We start from the raw sequence: 15,811 nt of genomic DNA on the forward strand, positions 1-15,811 counted from the left end.
TACATAGCTTATAGTTAAAAGTCGAAACAAACCTATAATCATATAATAATTAGTGTAAAAAATATGCAGAATATTATTAAACATCTTTAGGCTATTTATATTAAAAAAACACCAATATAAAACCAACACCTCATCACCGAATCGATGCTTATACAAATTAGATATAATTAAAAAACTAAATATAGCATTTCTACTTGAACTTTGTCATTTTTAATAGGATAGACTGAATTCGTAATTATTTAAGATACCAAATGAAGTATTTCCATTTAGATATTATCGATTCTATTTTGTCTGTTATGCTCTCTAAGTATACCGTAATTTATGTGATGCGTCTGACGAGGGCGATTAATCTGATTACAAGTAAACAGAACTAAGCCAGGTCCCTTTCAAATCTACATCCTATGCTTCAGCATTTCGACTAATTTAATTTTGTTTTTATTCTTTAAAATAATAATACTTTAAAATTAAATAATTGTACACAAATTATATATATTTTTTAAATCATATTGATTTGTTGGAAGTTAACGAACACCCCTTCACGAGAATTAACCCCATGACCCACACCCGATCTGTGCCCATAGGCATAGGATGTGGTTAGCCGATTTTGACTGCAGTCTTCCGGTCGCCTGGCATGACCAATAAAACCTTTCCCTCGACAACCATATAACGTCAGTTGGTTTAGTTAAAAGGTTCCGGAAAGACCGTTCGCGTGCACCCTTTGTTTAAGTCAGGTGGTTTAGTGAAGTCTGTTAAACCCATTCACATAGCCATTCAAACAAATTAGTTTTCTTAAAAACGATATCAAACAAACATTAAACATCATTTTTTTTTACTATGATATGGACATTGGACAAATCACTAGCTTGCAACTGATTTTTTTTTTTTAATAAGTTGTTAATTATTTACAGTGATCTTTTTTTTTTTATATTGATTTTAAAATAATTTTTGTATACGATGATGAATCTAATCATTTTTGTGGTTTTTAGACTTTTTCAAAAAGACAATTAAACACTTATACTACTCTTATACTTGGAACGTGGAAATAGCTGGTTCGATTAGATGTTATAATAAATAACAATAATAAATCTCGTAGGCATTCCAATCCCGTTCCCGATTGATAACTTTTACTAATAAACGATATCGCTTTTGCCAAGTTTTTTCGGCTAAACCGAATTGCTCAAAACCGAAAACCGTCGTTTTACAATGGACTACACATGCAAAGTCGACGGTGGCGCGTTGTGTTCATAAATCAACGTCGACTTTGGGATATCGGATCGATGAACGGCACCGAACTTTTCGCGATTTATTCTCGAACGGGTTTATTGCTCTGTTCTATTTTTTTTTTTTTTAAATATATACACTCCCATAGACAACGGAAATCCCGAGCAACAACATCACATAGAGAAAAGCGATAAGGGCACACAGTGTACATACAATATGCATGTAGACGACGATTTCTTCTCTCGCCCCCGCACAAAGTCTTGAGATTGGGGCTAGAGGCCACCCGGCACGGCAGTGTTTCGGCCAGGCTACAGCGACGATAATAACCGTTACACTCGAAGGGGGAGACACGGGACAGGCGAGGGCAGCGAGGGCTGCTGATGTTGTTGCACGCATACAAGACAATATTATTATACTGATTCCCGGGGCGCGCGCGTGGGGCCACCGTGCAGAGCAAAAGGCACCGGGGTAGTATATCACGTTTTATTGTTATTGTTGGTGTTCATCCGCCGCCTCCGTCTTCTAGGGCCGAGACCTTATATGTTTATCGACGATTACACGGCGCCGCGACTCTATAACTCGTCCGTTTCGACATGTTCGGCGTGTTAACGGTGTACTTGTGCATACACACACGATTATCGCATTGGATGGGCCGGGACGCGCCGAGAATTTTGATTTCCGACCACCCCCTCCCCAACCCCCGCAAAAAAATGTAAAAAAACCCTCCCGGCTCGTCACCGGCGCATTTGACAAAGTTAGAGGCTGAAGGCGCGGTGCACCAGAGTTGTGCATCATTCAAAACACAAAACGTTATTTAAATCGATCATCCAGATACTAAAACACATTATTCGAGTAAAAGTTATTCGAATAATTCCAAACATAAAAATAGTATTATTTTTATTGATAATTTCCAATTCAATTATTCAAATAAAAAGTTGTTTTTAGTAACTCCAAACATATTAAATTTAAATAGTTTTCAATTGAATATTTCTTAAAACATTATTTCGTATAAACATAATATATACTACAATAACAAAATATATAAAACCAATACATATATATAAAGGAAAAACATTTTTTATTCTAATGATTTTTCATTTTAACAATTTTCAAAAATATTATTGGGATAAATATTTGCACAGGTCTGTCCTCAATATTCTAAGGGATGAGATAGTTTAGTTCTACATAAACCCAAAATTCTAAACACTCCTCGACCACACTTTGCCGAAATACCTTAACCTTATCGACCAACCTTTTGGACCCTAAATCAATAGCTAACTTTAAATTCCGCGAACCACTAATTGCGTCTTATGAGGTATAATTAACATGGTTTTTGTAGAAAAAATATGTGTACATAATTTGTAGAATAACGATCGGAGAACTTCCACGTTGTATCAACATACAATATGCACATATTAAATAAAACAAAATGATTTAAGTTGGTTTAACTGTAACGATATAAATAAATCTAGTTATTTAAGGATTGGGAAATATTTTTTGCGTGTTCTTTGTTTCGGTTTGTTTGTGAATTTTTGGCTCCAGCGACGTTACTACGAAACGGAGAGCTCTGCATTTGGTTAATCAAATACAAATGCAAATAATGACGAGGTTTTTCTGCGGAACACTGGTTTGCGACCGCTACTTTTACCCGGCTATTACCCTCTACTCTTATAATTATATACTATATTCATTCGTCCAACTCGTTTGTACAAAATAATAATTAGCTGTGCTCGTTACGAGCATTGCAATTTATTAGCATTCGAGCCGTAGCTGAGAAGGTATTATCATTACAATGATACGTGTTTAATATTTATTTTTGTGTCCCACAATAATGTTAAGCCCGTCGTGGCTTTTACAACGCTTTTAACGATTTTTTGTATTTCTACCGTCTACATATTTGCATCAAAGTATTTATTTGAAAGTGATTTTATCACATTGGCTCCCTCTCAACAGGCTTTTTATATCTCCAAAGTAATATTTTTAAAACTACAACCGACTGGCCAAAAAAAAACCTGCCTGTTGTCCGCCACTCCGTATAGGCAAATACGAGGCACGGGTGCATTGATTGCGTTCAAACTACATTATTCAAGTAAATTAAAATGAATCTACACGACCTTGTACTATATCATGTCAATAATAACTTTATACGTTACAAAAGTTTGCATCTTTGTATCTGAAAAAAATCAATACAATACTGTTTTTTTCAAATGTCAAACTAGCATTTTCCAAATGCAATCGAATAATTATAAAATTATTGTTCTATCAATCCGATTACTAATAATCGTAAAACAGTAAATTCAATAAATTAAAACATTAGCATTTCTGTGTATTTTAATACTTAACGACTTTTAATGGTGATTTACAAGTTAAAGAAATTGTTATAGCTGAAATATTCAATAACTAATCAAACATTATTTAAGTTCTACTGTGGCAGACAAATTAAATCTAAGTAACTACTAACTTTCAAGATTTAATCACTTAACTGTGTTGGATATATTAACGGAGAACTCCGGCATCTCAGGAAAACAAAGTAACGATTGACAATAGTAAATGTTAAATTGAATAGAGAACTAACCAAAAGTAATTAACAAGTTTCGACCTAAAATATTCAATACTATTGTGCTTGGATTGCGTAATGAGCAGGCATTTCCAAAATTACTTTACCAATTTTAATAAATCGTTTAAACGAGTAGAACAAAATATAAAATCTTAAATGAGGAAAATAAATAAAACTTAATGACACGAATCACAATTACAAACACAACATTGTATGTAAAGCCATTTTGATAACTTAGAAATTCACATTCGAGCGCTTTTATTTAAAGTGATTTTATCATGTAATTAATTAAGACCACTCAATTGAGTTGGCTCAGTGGAGATTTAGCATAGTGAAGCTAGATTTTTTTCTTTCATTTCAGCACCTAATTAGAAAGCTAACAACTACTAACACACTGTGCTGCTAATAAGTTACTTACAATATTAATAACAAACAATAATAATGCAAATTTCCATCTTCTAGTTATCTCGATTCTAAACAATTTTAAATAAATAGTATAATATTTTATAATGTGTAACTCGAAACAACTCAATCAGTATGGTGTTCAGCTTATACTAAAAAAAACAACATACTAAATAATGCCATAAAACAAGTTATTATAACTAAAAACGGGATCCAAGCTTTGTCTCTAATGACCAAATTAAATAATTTAATATTGTATAGTTGTATCGTTAAGAAAACGTTTAAGTAACGAACTTACAATTTTAGGAATATTACTAATAGTGTAAAATATAAGTCGATTACAGAATAATATACAAAGCGATATTATCTCCACCGTAAAAAAAGCAAGGATTTCAATAAAACCATTTAAATAAAGGTAACCGCTCATCTCCTCGTTATTGCAATACTTAATACAAAGTCGACAGTAAATTTGTAAATCGTTTTTTTCCTTTTGTTCTCGACTACACAATTAAAACATCTCGAAATGGTTAACGAGATAAAACCATTCCGATATAATGACAATATGCCAATTAAAACAGAAATTCTTAGACGTTTTCTCATAGAAGCAGTTAGACAATTTTATTTTTGCCCTTTATATCAGAATTCAGTTTCTAGTTTTCATCGCACTGTACATACACTATATCACAAGTAGGTCAACTTATTAAACTTGGCCGGTTACAAACAAGATATTCGGATAATAACATTGAGACAAAAAAAAAGCACTACAATATATTTTTATTTTATTCCAATAATTCTATCAAAGAACAAAATTTGGGAGAAAATAGTGTAAGTATTTTATTATGTCGTTGTCCTAATGTTGTAATACATCGTCATGTCTCACCATTTTTTTTTTTAAATATCCTATAAATTTATATGCAAATTATAACAGTAATAATAATAATAAGATTAGACATTGCATTAAGTACTTGGATGTGCTTGCATCGTTTCTCGGTTCTTCGGTATAGAAGGAAATTCTAAACGATTTCGGTATTGAAATCATAAACTCGGTCTTAAGTTTATTACATCGAATGTAACAGTTTTAGTAATTTAAGGACCAACAAACATAAAGGAACGCGTTTACACATCACAGAATATCAGACAAAGTAGTAAAACATCCAGAACTCGATTATTTACTTGATACCGCACATGTTTATTATATCATATGCCTCTCTAGTAGCGTTGTTATTTGGATTAGAATACCCGAATAGTTGTAAAATTTATATTAATTACTTTTAAATATTAATAATACTTTATGTTGGCGATTAAAGCATAATATATAATAATACTCAACATATTGAATACCTATATCTTTATGTAGAAAACTAACCAAATTAATACATTAAACATTGGTCGTTTTGAATTCATAATTATAGTAATATATGTGATTGTTCATCGAATTACATTACATATTACGAAAAACTTACAAAATAAATCCAACGATAAGCTAATTAAACGTCGAGTACTTATATTTTGGGTATTATTATTAAAACTTTTTGCGATTTCTTAAATTACATAGTAAATAACAAAAGAGCATCTGACAACCACGCACGTAAAAAACAGATGTGTTTGATATTGAAATTACAACAGCGAGTTGATGTTTGCACAAATACAAGTGCAAATATTGAATCAAGTTTTTTTTTTTTAATATTAACTTTAAATGAAAAAAATCAATAAGCATAACCTATACTTAACTACACTCGTTTTTATATACTTAACAAATAAAACGTTTTTTATAGATATTTAAATACATGTTAAATATTATTTTAATAAACACAACTAATATTTGTTATAAAATAATTGATTATAAACAATAGATTAAAATTGTTTAATGGTAAGAATGTATGTAAATAATAATACAGTAATATGTAAACAATTATACAACTGAAATGCAATACGAAAATTACTATCAAAATACTTTCTACGTTTATTTTGTAAAATATACGGCCGTGTACCTTTTATAAATATTTTAATAACTTTGTGGTTATGTATAATGTTAAGTACAGTTTTTATAGATGTATACCTTTTACCTATAATACCGGGAAACTGATAATCGTATTTCACGGGGGGAAACTTTCAATGAACAATAGCTTATTTTCCGGTAATCCATAACAACCAATGTAGTACCTATACCTCATAATACATGGTACACAGAATTGGAAACATCGCATTAATATAATATTATAATGTAAAATATCTAAAGCCTACATAAAAGCTAAATAACACAAGTACCTCCGAAGTATGTACAATGTATTGTACAAACCTACCTTCAATATCAATATAAATCAATCGGTTATTTGAATTTATGAAAATAAATACGAAATAAAGAACACATAGTTTGTAGTTATAAATTTATAAGTTTTATAATAAAGCTATTTTTTTTATCATGTAGTAGTGATGAGGATTACCTACTTGAAAATTGGAATATTTAATTACAGTAAACCAACAAGTCATTACTCCAACTAATGTTATTAAAATAATATTATAAATCTATCGTATTTGTCACGCCATTAAGTTCAATTTGTACAATAATAAGATCTGACAGTGTTTAATAATAAATCACAACATGAACACTAAGCATTGTTTTGTGTAAAATAATAACTAATTGTAAATACAAAAAAACACTTTAAGTTGTGGTAACATGAATTGACCTAAGTTAAGTAAACCGAAAATATCTAATATGAGAACATTACTACATGAATTTAAATAAGTGTTAGGTAATTATAATTTATATATTAAAATTACTAAATTTTGTATTACTAAACCTCAGCATAATAAGTAAATAATAAAATTTTAATTTGAACCATTACTAATCTGCTTCAACACCAAAAAAAAAAAAGAAGTAGCTAAGTTCTAAAAATGTGAGAAAACATAAATTCCTATTTTTAATAAAGTTCGTTCAACTAAAATGAATTGTTTAATTTCTTACTCGAATTTATTCATCGGCCGTCATTGAATAAACAAGACGTTACGCTTAACGGGGCTAACAACACAGTGTGAATATTATAAATCTATTTTTAGTGGTATTAATAAATTATAAAACCCGGAAAAATAAATATGTACTATCATAAGCAAAATCATCTAATACATCATTGGTATTAACGATAAAACAATAACTGAACCACATAAAACAATCCATAACATACATTCAACATTTTAAAAATTTTCCTCCAAAGCGTCCAAGTTGATAGTATCAATAAATTACTACTTAATGCCATAAAGTTTTAAAACCTTTATATATCATTTCTGAAATCTCAAAACAGATTCATTCCTTTATGTTATACGCGAGTGGAAATAAAAATGCGTTTGCAACTTTAATTTTCATTTCGAAAGACAACCTCTAAAGGGTGTGATATGTATATATATATATGTATATATATATGCTGATGTGTGTCTTTAGAGTACTTACCTTACTCTAATGTCATTCCTCTCGAATCGAACGCTTTGTGTTCCACTTCAAATGAGCTTCCCACAAACGGTTCAGGCATCGTTACGTGGTGTAAAACTACACTCTTATTATGTAAATGCGAATTTCCCTTTTGGTATTATGTTGTTACATTTAATAATTGAGTAGATAACACCCGAAGCAACGCGTACCTTAAACTTATAATGATCCATTTAAGTATGTTTAATTAAAAAGTTGTTACACAATATTATTGCGGTCAACAATTTAAATCGACCGGTGATAAAAAAAAACAACTTTCCAACTATTATTCACATTGTGAAAACATTTTACCATTGAATCTCAGGTCATATTTTTTAAAAATCCTATTTGTAGATAGTATTTCCGCCGAAACTCATACCAGATAATGCAGACGATGGCAGCTTTCCAACTACAGTAAAGTCATACCGCTTGACTAAAATGTCAAAACTGGTGAAAATATATAATACAAATCCATAAATGCATAATGTTATCGTTTGTATGGCTTTCATGTTATACAATATGTGGACCACAAAAGAAAAATAAGTTTTACCGGAGAGAAAATTCTAACATACAAAATAAATGTTTTTTTTTTAATATATACAATATGGTAACACCTGATTTGTTTAATGATATACTAAAATTTTGAAAAAAATAACCTATGTAAAACAATTAAAATTTGTATCAAACAATAATAGTTTAAAATTTTTGAACTTTAAAACAAATAATTTTTTTTTTTCAATTAGATACGGTTTTTTAGAATCAGAAAACTATTCGAAATGTGTTCAATTTAAAAAAAAGATTCTTAAAGCTAAAGTACGACGCTTAAAAATCCTTCTTTTATATTTAGTAATAACAATTTGTTTAGCTAGTTATCATTTTTATCAGTTTCATTGGGCTGTAACTTGATAAGAATAATTTTTATCGTAAACTATCAAGAGAGTAATCCTTATCAATTATACTTCAGCTTATATAATATATTTTCTTTAATTGTAAAAATATTTATTAATTTTCAAATAATACTATTATAAATTAATGATTGCAATTATTTATCGTAAATTATATCTTAAATTAGATTAAAATTTGACTAACACTGCAACTCGCTTAATACGTGACATTTTTTTAATGGAGAAATGTTTTATGTTTTTATAAAATTTTGCAATTCTTATAATTTTTATTTAAACAGAAAACATTTGATTATTTTTTCCGAATAATGCAAGTTTTGGTTTTAAGAAAATTAATTTCACAATGAACTTAAAAATACCTAAATAGGTTAGGTTACGTACTCAAATTCTTTTAAACCTAAATTTACATTATTACAAAAAAAATAAAATGTTTTCTGTTTTAATAAAAATTATAAGAATTGCAAAATTTTGTAAAATTGTAAAATATTTCTCCATTAAAAATATGTCATTTTATTTTTAATAAAATAATACGCCGTGTATATAATTTAAAATATATGAATAGTAAATGTTGGAACTCTGCAAAAACGTAAAATAATTTTCTACCTTAGTTATTTGTTTATATTTAACAATTTTGTAAAAACTAAAACTATAACCGCTAACACTATATACACATAATTTAAATCGCAATTTTATGATTTAATAAGAAATATGCAAAATAAGTTAACCCATATTAAATATAATTTTTTTTAGTCTTTTATAAAATAAATAATGGATAATTTAAATATATGATTACCTTATATGTTTAGTTATTTTTAAACTGTTTACTAAAAACTGGCGAATTCAAATTATACAGCAAACTGCTGAAAGTCTGTAGCTATTAACTATTCTTAAATAAAAAATGTCACCGGTTCACTTTATGTCGACCCTCGTAATACTCTTAAAATAAACTTAAATTATTCAATGTCTGTCTTGAAGATTTAAAAATCAGATTTGATGTAATATCAAGACAATTACAGTTCTCTGAAGATTGCCATAAACTCTACTATATATTTGATTGGTTAGGTTCGTGAATATTTAGATCTATTTGCTTTTGTTGAAATTTTACGACCGAATCGAACAATCATATTCTAAAAACTACTTTTATAAACAATACACTTCGTCTTCAAAATAGTCTCTATTAAAAATATAGTAAAATATTATCCATTATATTATTATGATTTGAAAAACAACGTAATATCAGTCGAACAAATTGTTATAATAAATAAACAAATAAAATATAAATGTGTAATCTGGTTAAAAGTTGCGATTTGGTTAAAAATACAATTTTAATTTGTATTTAAGCCCGAAATGTAATTTTGGTAAAGTTTAGTAAAATTAATACCTTATAATCTAAAAAAAAAAATGGATTTTAGGACCTATAAGTCGATTATTAATATTTATAATATCAAAACAGAAATAAAAAAAATTATCGCTTGTTAAAAAATACATTTATTTTTCGTAGTCTGATAGACTAAAGATTATAGAAAAACCATATTATCTATTTTTTACTATAAAATTAAAAGTATGTTGAGTTGAAACAGTTTAATTAGAAACCCAATTTAAAGGTAAACAATAAAAAAATACAAAATTAAGTTTTTTTTTTTTTAGTCTATTAACAATATGTCGATTGTTGGGTATGGTAACTACTTTTTTTAAGTTTTACACTGTAAAATTATTTTTCTTACCCAAACATATTATTATGTTTTTAACTCTACGTGTCTAATTGTGTTGCTGTAAGAATAAATAATTGAAAAAATCAATAATATTTAAGTTTAAAAATCCTACTTACCTGATTTTTTGAGAATAAGAAACAGCCTCTGGCATAAGAAATGCCTAATAAATTATTAAATAATTTATGTAAATTCTAAAGGGTATAGAAAGTGCAACAGTGTAAACCTATCCCTTGGATTTTAGGTGCTTTAATACAGTATATAAAAATGTTTTTGTTTGATAGTGATCGTTCTCAAATGTACCTTTAAATTATTGGTTGCTCCAATTCTCCAACCATTCCATAAGTATTTTGTTATAGATGTATGATAAACCTACTTAAAAGCTAACTTCCACTTTAAATGTTTACCCAAAAATTGTAACGCGATAAAAATGATCACCAAAAAAACTTCTTGTTCGTATTATTGAATATTTTAAAAGGATTTAAAATAATCGAAAACCATAATAATTTGGCAAGGGGCTTGCTGGTAACTTCATGAGTGCCAATCAAAATGTTGACACTCGTTTTGATCATTGTTCCAACAAGTTAAAGCCAAAACGAGTAAAAGTTGGAACTTCCATTCCTGTACTTTAATGGGTCATTTTTATTGAAGTTTAAGATTAGAGAAATAATCTTAGTTATCCGAGTTACCATGTTATTAAAGGTACGAGTAGGACTTCTGATTAATGACGAGACTCTTCAGACATGAGTTAATAATCAAATAATAAGAAATGTACTACATGTTACTTTAAATAGAACGAGATGTTTTTAAAGTTCAAGGAATCGTGTAACAAAGTTCTTGGATCACGATTTCTTCCTATTATGTTACACAAAAAAGGAGAAAAATAATGTTTGTCGTCGTATTTCAGATATATTATAATACAAATGAATACTATACATTGATACAAATGAATAAAAAGTACCAAAGGGATGCGATTCAAATTTCATCTTTTTGACCTTGAATGGTGTTGATAAAAGAAAATTATAGTTAAATTTTCTAGCGTATAAATTTAAATACACAGAATGTGTTTTATTAAAAGATAATTATTATTATGATGATATCAGGTTTATAAGTAAGGTTTATTATTGCAATAAGACCATTGTATACTTATTAAAATTATAATTCAACTAGATTGTTTGTAAAATAATACCATATAAGTGCAGTGATCTAGCAAACGATTTTGTGATATACGGATTTGTACTACACTTCTTAAAAGTATGATGCAATTTGTTTAAACAATTTTTATTTAAGTTGTTACTATTTGAAAAAATTTGAATCAATTTAAAGTAAAATTGGTATAAAAGTAGACTGGGAAAAAAATTAAAATATTTTAAAAAAAAAACGTTATTTATCAAACTTATCATACACTCACTTTAACAACAAACCCCAAAAATATTGTAAAAATACATCACTGGGAAAACATTTTTAATACAACAAACACTTTTTTCATTAAATTTTCAAGAAAAACAGCTAAAATAATGTACAAATTTATAGAAAAATATATCAAGCAAAATAAATTAAATATAGACAAATATATGTTTTATCCAACTTAAAAATCTCTTAGTTTGAGTAATGAACCAAGTAGTTTGTATACGTTATCTGTTGAATGGCGAACGGTAGTGTTTTGCTTTTCAGAGTTTTTTATGTTTTTGGGCGTTCAGCTCTTTTTTGCAGCATCTACTAGTTTAGTTTATTTTAATTAAATTTAATGATATGTCAGGGTATATAACTTTAAATATTAGCTTATGATGCATATATGCATAGATAACACTTGTGGTAAATGACGGTATGTAAAAAGTAACTACTGTTTAATTTTTTGCTTGATCTACTTTTCTATCAATTTTTATGTTATTTTGTAGATTTTTTATAAAAAAAAGTGAATCTTAATTTCGATAAAAAATATATTTTTTATAATTATATTCGTTTGATGAGAACTACAATGGTATACTATTATAAAATGTTGTAAGAGATTTTATAGCAATATTAAAATTATACTTACAATGTATTTTTTGTTCATTATTTTTTTTTTAATTTTTATGAAAAACTATAATACATACGCAGATAAAAAAAAGGCTCACTGACTAATTTTGTATGATCAAAAACTTGTCTTTGAAAAAAAAATGTCACTTGATCACTTTTAGGTTTTATCACTTTATTTGTAAATTATTCGGTTAGAACTGTTTAAACTTTATTGCTGACATTATTAAAAAACTTACTTTTTGCGAAACGAATGTTAAAAAACTACAACGATAACAATTAAAATATATTTTAACATTTCAAATAGAAATTAAAATTCGCGTTATTTGTTCAATTATTTTTGTTTTCCTTGTGATAGCTTTCGACTTTTTCCTAAAGTAAATTAAAATAAACATAGGATATGAAAGTGTATATATTGTATATAATATGTACATTGATATATGTCTAAATACTATATTTACTTTAAATGTCTTCAAGAGCTGTTCAACTTCACGTCCAGCTTTTTGTACGATTTCTTTAACATTTTCGGGTAATAAATTATAAGGCGTGTTGATTGCACCATCCTTATTCTTAGTGATCAAGTTCTGCAACTGATCCTTGATAAGTTCAAAATATGCGAAGAAATCGTTAACAAAGCGCTTTTGTTCAGCTGTTAACTTATGACTGAATTTCGTCAGGGCGGAATCAATTGGCTGTTTAGGAATACAAAATATTTTTTTATTTATTTTGAAAATCATTATGAATAAAATAAATTGTTCTAAATTTTCCATTACTACAAATATTTCATCTCCGTGATCGAAGTAATATTCTTGGACTTTTTCTAAGAACCCCTCAATGTTCTTATCTAATCCATATTGCTTTATGGGTTGCCGTACGAATGCTGACAAACTACGAGTTAAATCAAGTGCCGAATGGAGCAAATTATCAAATATTTTTTCAGGCTCTGAAACTTCTGATTTGGCCTAATACACATAAATTATTTTAAGCCGAAACAAATACACATTAAAATTCAATAATATTTGTTTCCGTTTTTCCCAAATCACTTACCTGCGTCGCGAGTATTAACAATACCAAACAAAAAAAAAATTGCAACTTCATTTTGTAATACAAAATTTCACTTTATTATAATATGCGTACACTGAATCGAATAAAGAACGTTTGTGAACATTCGACAAACCTATAAATTGTATTATGGTATTTTATATCTCTTATAATATATAATTTATATGAAGTTTGCGTTAATAATTTCATTCTAAAAGTAATGTACTTTTTACTTTTTCGATAATGCTGAATCAGTATGTTCACCTTTGACCAATTTTGATAACGTTATGTTGGTTTTACATTTGGAGATATTAAATAAATGTTTAGCACTTTTTTAAGAATGTGATAAGATTAAAATCATAACATCTAGTAGCCTACGAACACATATAAGCTAATTTAAACGCTTCACCTAATGGCATAATAAATAAATCATAAGTTGAATTATACATAAGTAGTATTATGCAGAATTGTAATAATATAAAATGCGTTAATTAAAATCTAAAATGATTAGAGAAGCTATCAACGTAATTATTAACTCAACACTTGTAATTGAGAAGAAAAGTAGATTTCTATTAGAGTTTAAAATCCTCAATTGCCTAAACTATATATGCTTTACCAAAAACTAATAAACCGGAAAACAGTATGATATCTATTGTAACATCAATATTTCATCAGTTAAGAAATATGAAAACATTTCAGTTTGGAACCACATCAAGCTATTTAACAAGTTATCTAAGTACAATATCCAACTTACAATAAGACAGGCTGATATCTTTTGCCATGGTGGCTTTATTTCCTAGTACTTCCGTAAGCATAATATTAGTTTTCTTAAACGATTGACTAAGTCATTCAAATATAAAAAAGATAAAATCATTGTAAAGGCAAAATTGTGCCTTTAAAAAGTATTTTTAGTGTAAGGTTGGATACGACTAACCCTGGTGATCTTTCTACAGTGATCAACAATATAATTAAAATATATTTCAAATACTAGTTGACTGTTGAGTCATTCACACATAGCAACCTGGAAATTTAATACGGCACAAGTGTTATTTTTCCCAATTTATTGTTTTTCTTATATAAAAAAAAGAGGTTCGAGTACAGATATTTAAGAAAATGTAATGTTTTATAGCTCCTCTCTGGATTAACCATTAGTCTAATTTTCAGACCTTAAATCCTAAAACTACGTTCTTAAAACTGAAATAAATAAAGTTTCCGCCCTTTCCGTGGAAGTTTTTGATATGTTGTTGATTTTTTAACGTTTATTAATAGTACTAAAACTAAAGAGTACTCCAAACAAATTTTGTACTAAATTGACTATTTTTAAAAAAAGTTTTAACGCACGTCGTAAGTTGAAAATTATGTCACTTTGTTTGGTTTTTTTTTAATTTTGAAGGCGAAGGGGTGAACTTTTAAAATTTTTGCCTGAATTAAGTACCTTTCATGGACGATTTCTCATCTATAGATTTGCTATACATGAAGATATCGTTCAGAGGCTTCAACTATTTTGTGGGTTCAGACCAAATAATAAAAAATAAAATATAACAACATACCATTGTAAAAAGTATACTTCCTAAGCTTCAGACGTAACTATAACATGGTTGAAAAAAAACATCTATAATCAATGACTTATTATTGCCGTAAAGTAATAATAATCATTTATAATAATACACGTGTAAAACGTAATTAAAATTATTGTTAGTAATAAACACCAATTGATAATAAACTATGTGATACGTTTTACATGCTATGAGTATGTACCAGCAGATATTATTGTTTTAGCTTGTATTTAATGTTTTATTAATTATATGTGCTTTCAGATTCTTCAACTGCAAATGAACGACTATCGGTATCATTTTCTTTTTACGACGTTTGTAAGTAGCACTTAAACGTTGCATGTTGTAACGTTGTGTAAAAGCACAACGAAAAAATACAAAAATAACCAAGACTGTGGCGGTCGTTTAAAATAATTATTTTCTACAGGATCTCGAAACGTTCGACTTGGAAGATTTTAAGTACAACTCGGTAAACATGACGTCGTATCGGATTGTAGACGACGAAAACCAAAAAGTGATCAACGTACTTCGCGAAATGGAACGGTTTCAGAGAGTCGGCCAAAACATGTTACACGAAAGCGGAGTGATTCGGGTAAATGCATCTTGTAGTGTCATAATTCGGTGTATGTTCAAAAACAACCTTATAGTAAACGAATGACAAATAACAACATAATATGTAACACACATTTTAATATTTTGATGACGTATAAATCATTATTCGAAAGCGATAATTTTACGAAACAACGATGATTATTCTAAAACTCATATAATAATAAAATCATGGTAAAAAAAAACCTGTACAGTAGGGTCGGGGCATAGTGGAGACAAAACAAAATATACTCTGGTCGGAGAAGTCACCGCTGTTTTAAGATATTATTAAAACTGAAAGTGATGAAATGGCTTTCAAATTAACGCTTCAATGTGAATCTGTAGATGGTAGAAATATAAAA

At 28.1% G+C, this 15,811-nt stretch overlaps 2 protein-coding genes across 2 annotated transcripts in view; one reads left to right on the forward strand and one right to left on the reverse strand.

Annotated features, from left to right (window-relative positions):
• The window catches only part of LOC126845955 (glutamate receptor ionotropic, kainate 2-like), a 94,643-nt gene that overhangs the window by 72,962 nt on the left and 5,870 nt on the right, over nucleotides 1-15,811 (forward strand). Inside the window, exons 5-6 of the mRNA XM_050585032.1 lie at nucleotides 15,126-15,179; nucleotides 15,289-15,453. Of these exons, the coding sequence (XP_050440989.1) occupies nucleotides 15,126-15,179; nucleotides 15,289-15,453 (219 nt within the window). The remainder of the gene's footprint in view (nucleotides 1-15,125; nucleotides 15,180-15,288; nucleotides 15,454-15,811) is intronic.
• On the reverse strand, nucleotides 11,699-13,497 carry LOC126845957 (uncharacterized). Its single transcript, XM_050585034.1, has 4 exons — nucleotides 13,315-13,497; nucleotides 13,041-13,229; nucleotides 12,729-12,959; nucleotides 11,699-12,639 (listed from the first exon to the last, which is right to left on the reverse strand). Exons 1-4 carry the CDS (start codon nucleotides 13,363-13,365, stop codon nucleotides 12,598-12,600), a joined length of 513 nt encoding a protein of 170 aa, XP_050440991.1. The 5' UTR covers nucleotides 13,366-13,497; the 3' UTR covers nucleotides 11,699-12,597.

This window comes from Adelges cooleyi, unplaced genomic scaffold (assembly GCF_023614345.1).
Source record: "Adelges cooleyi isolate 19-005CV unplaced genomic scaffold, UGA_ACOO_1.1 ACOO_flye_CR_arks_rails_tigmint_CR_PRNA_8, whole genome shotgun sequence".
NCBI lineage: Eukaryota > Metazoa > Arthropoda > Insecta > Hemiptera > Adelgidae > Adelges > Adelges cooleyi.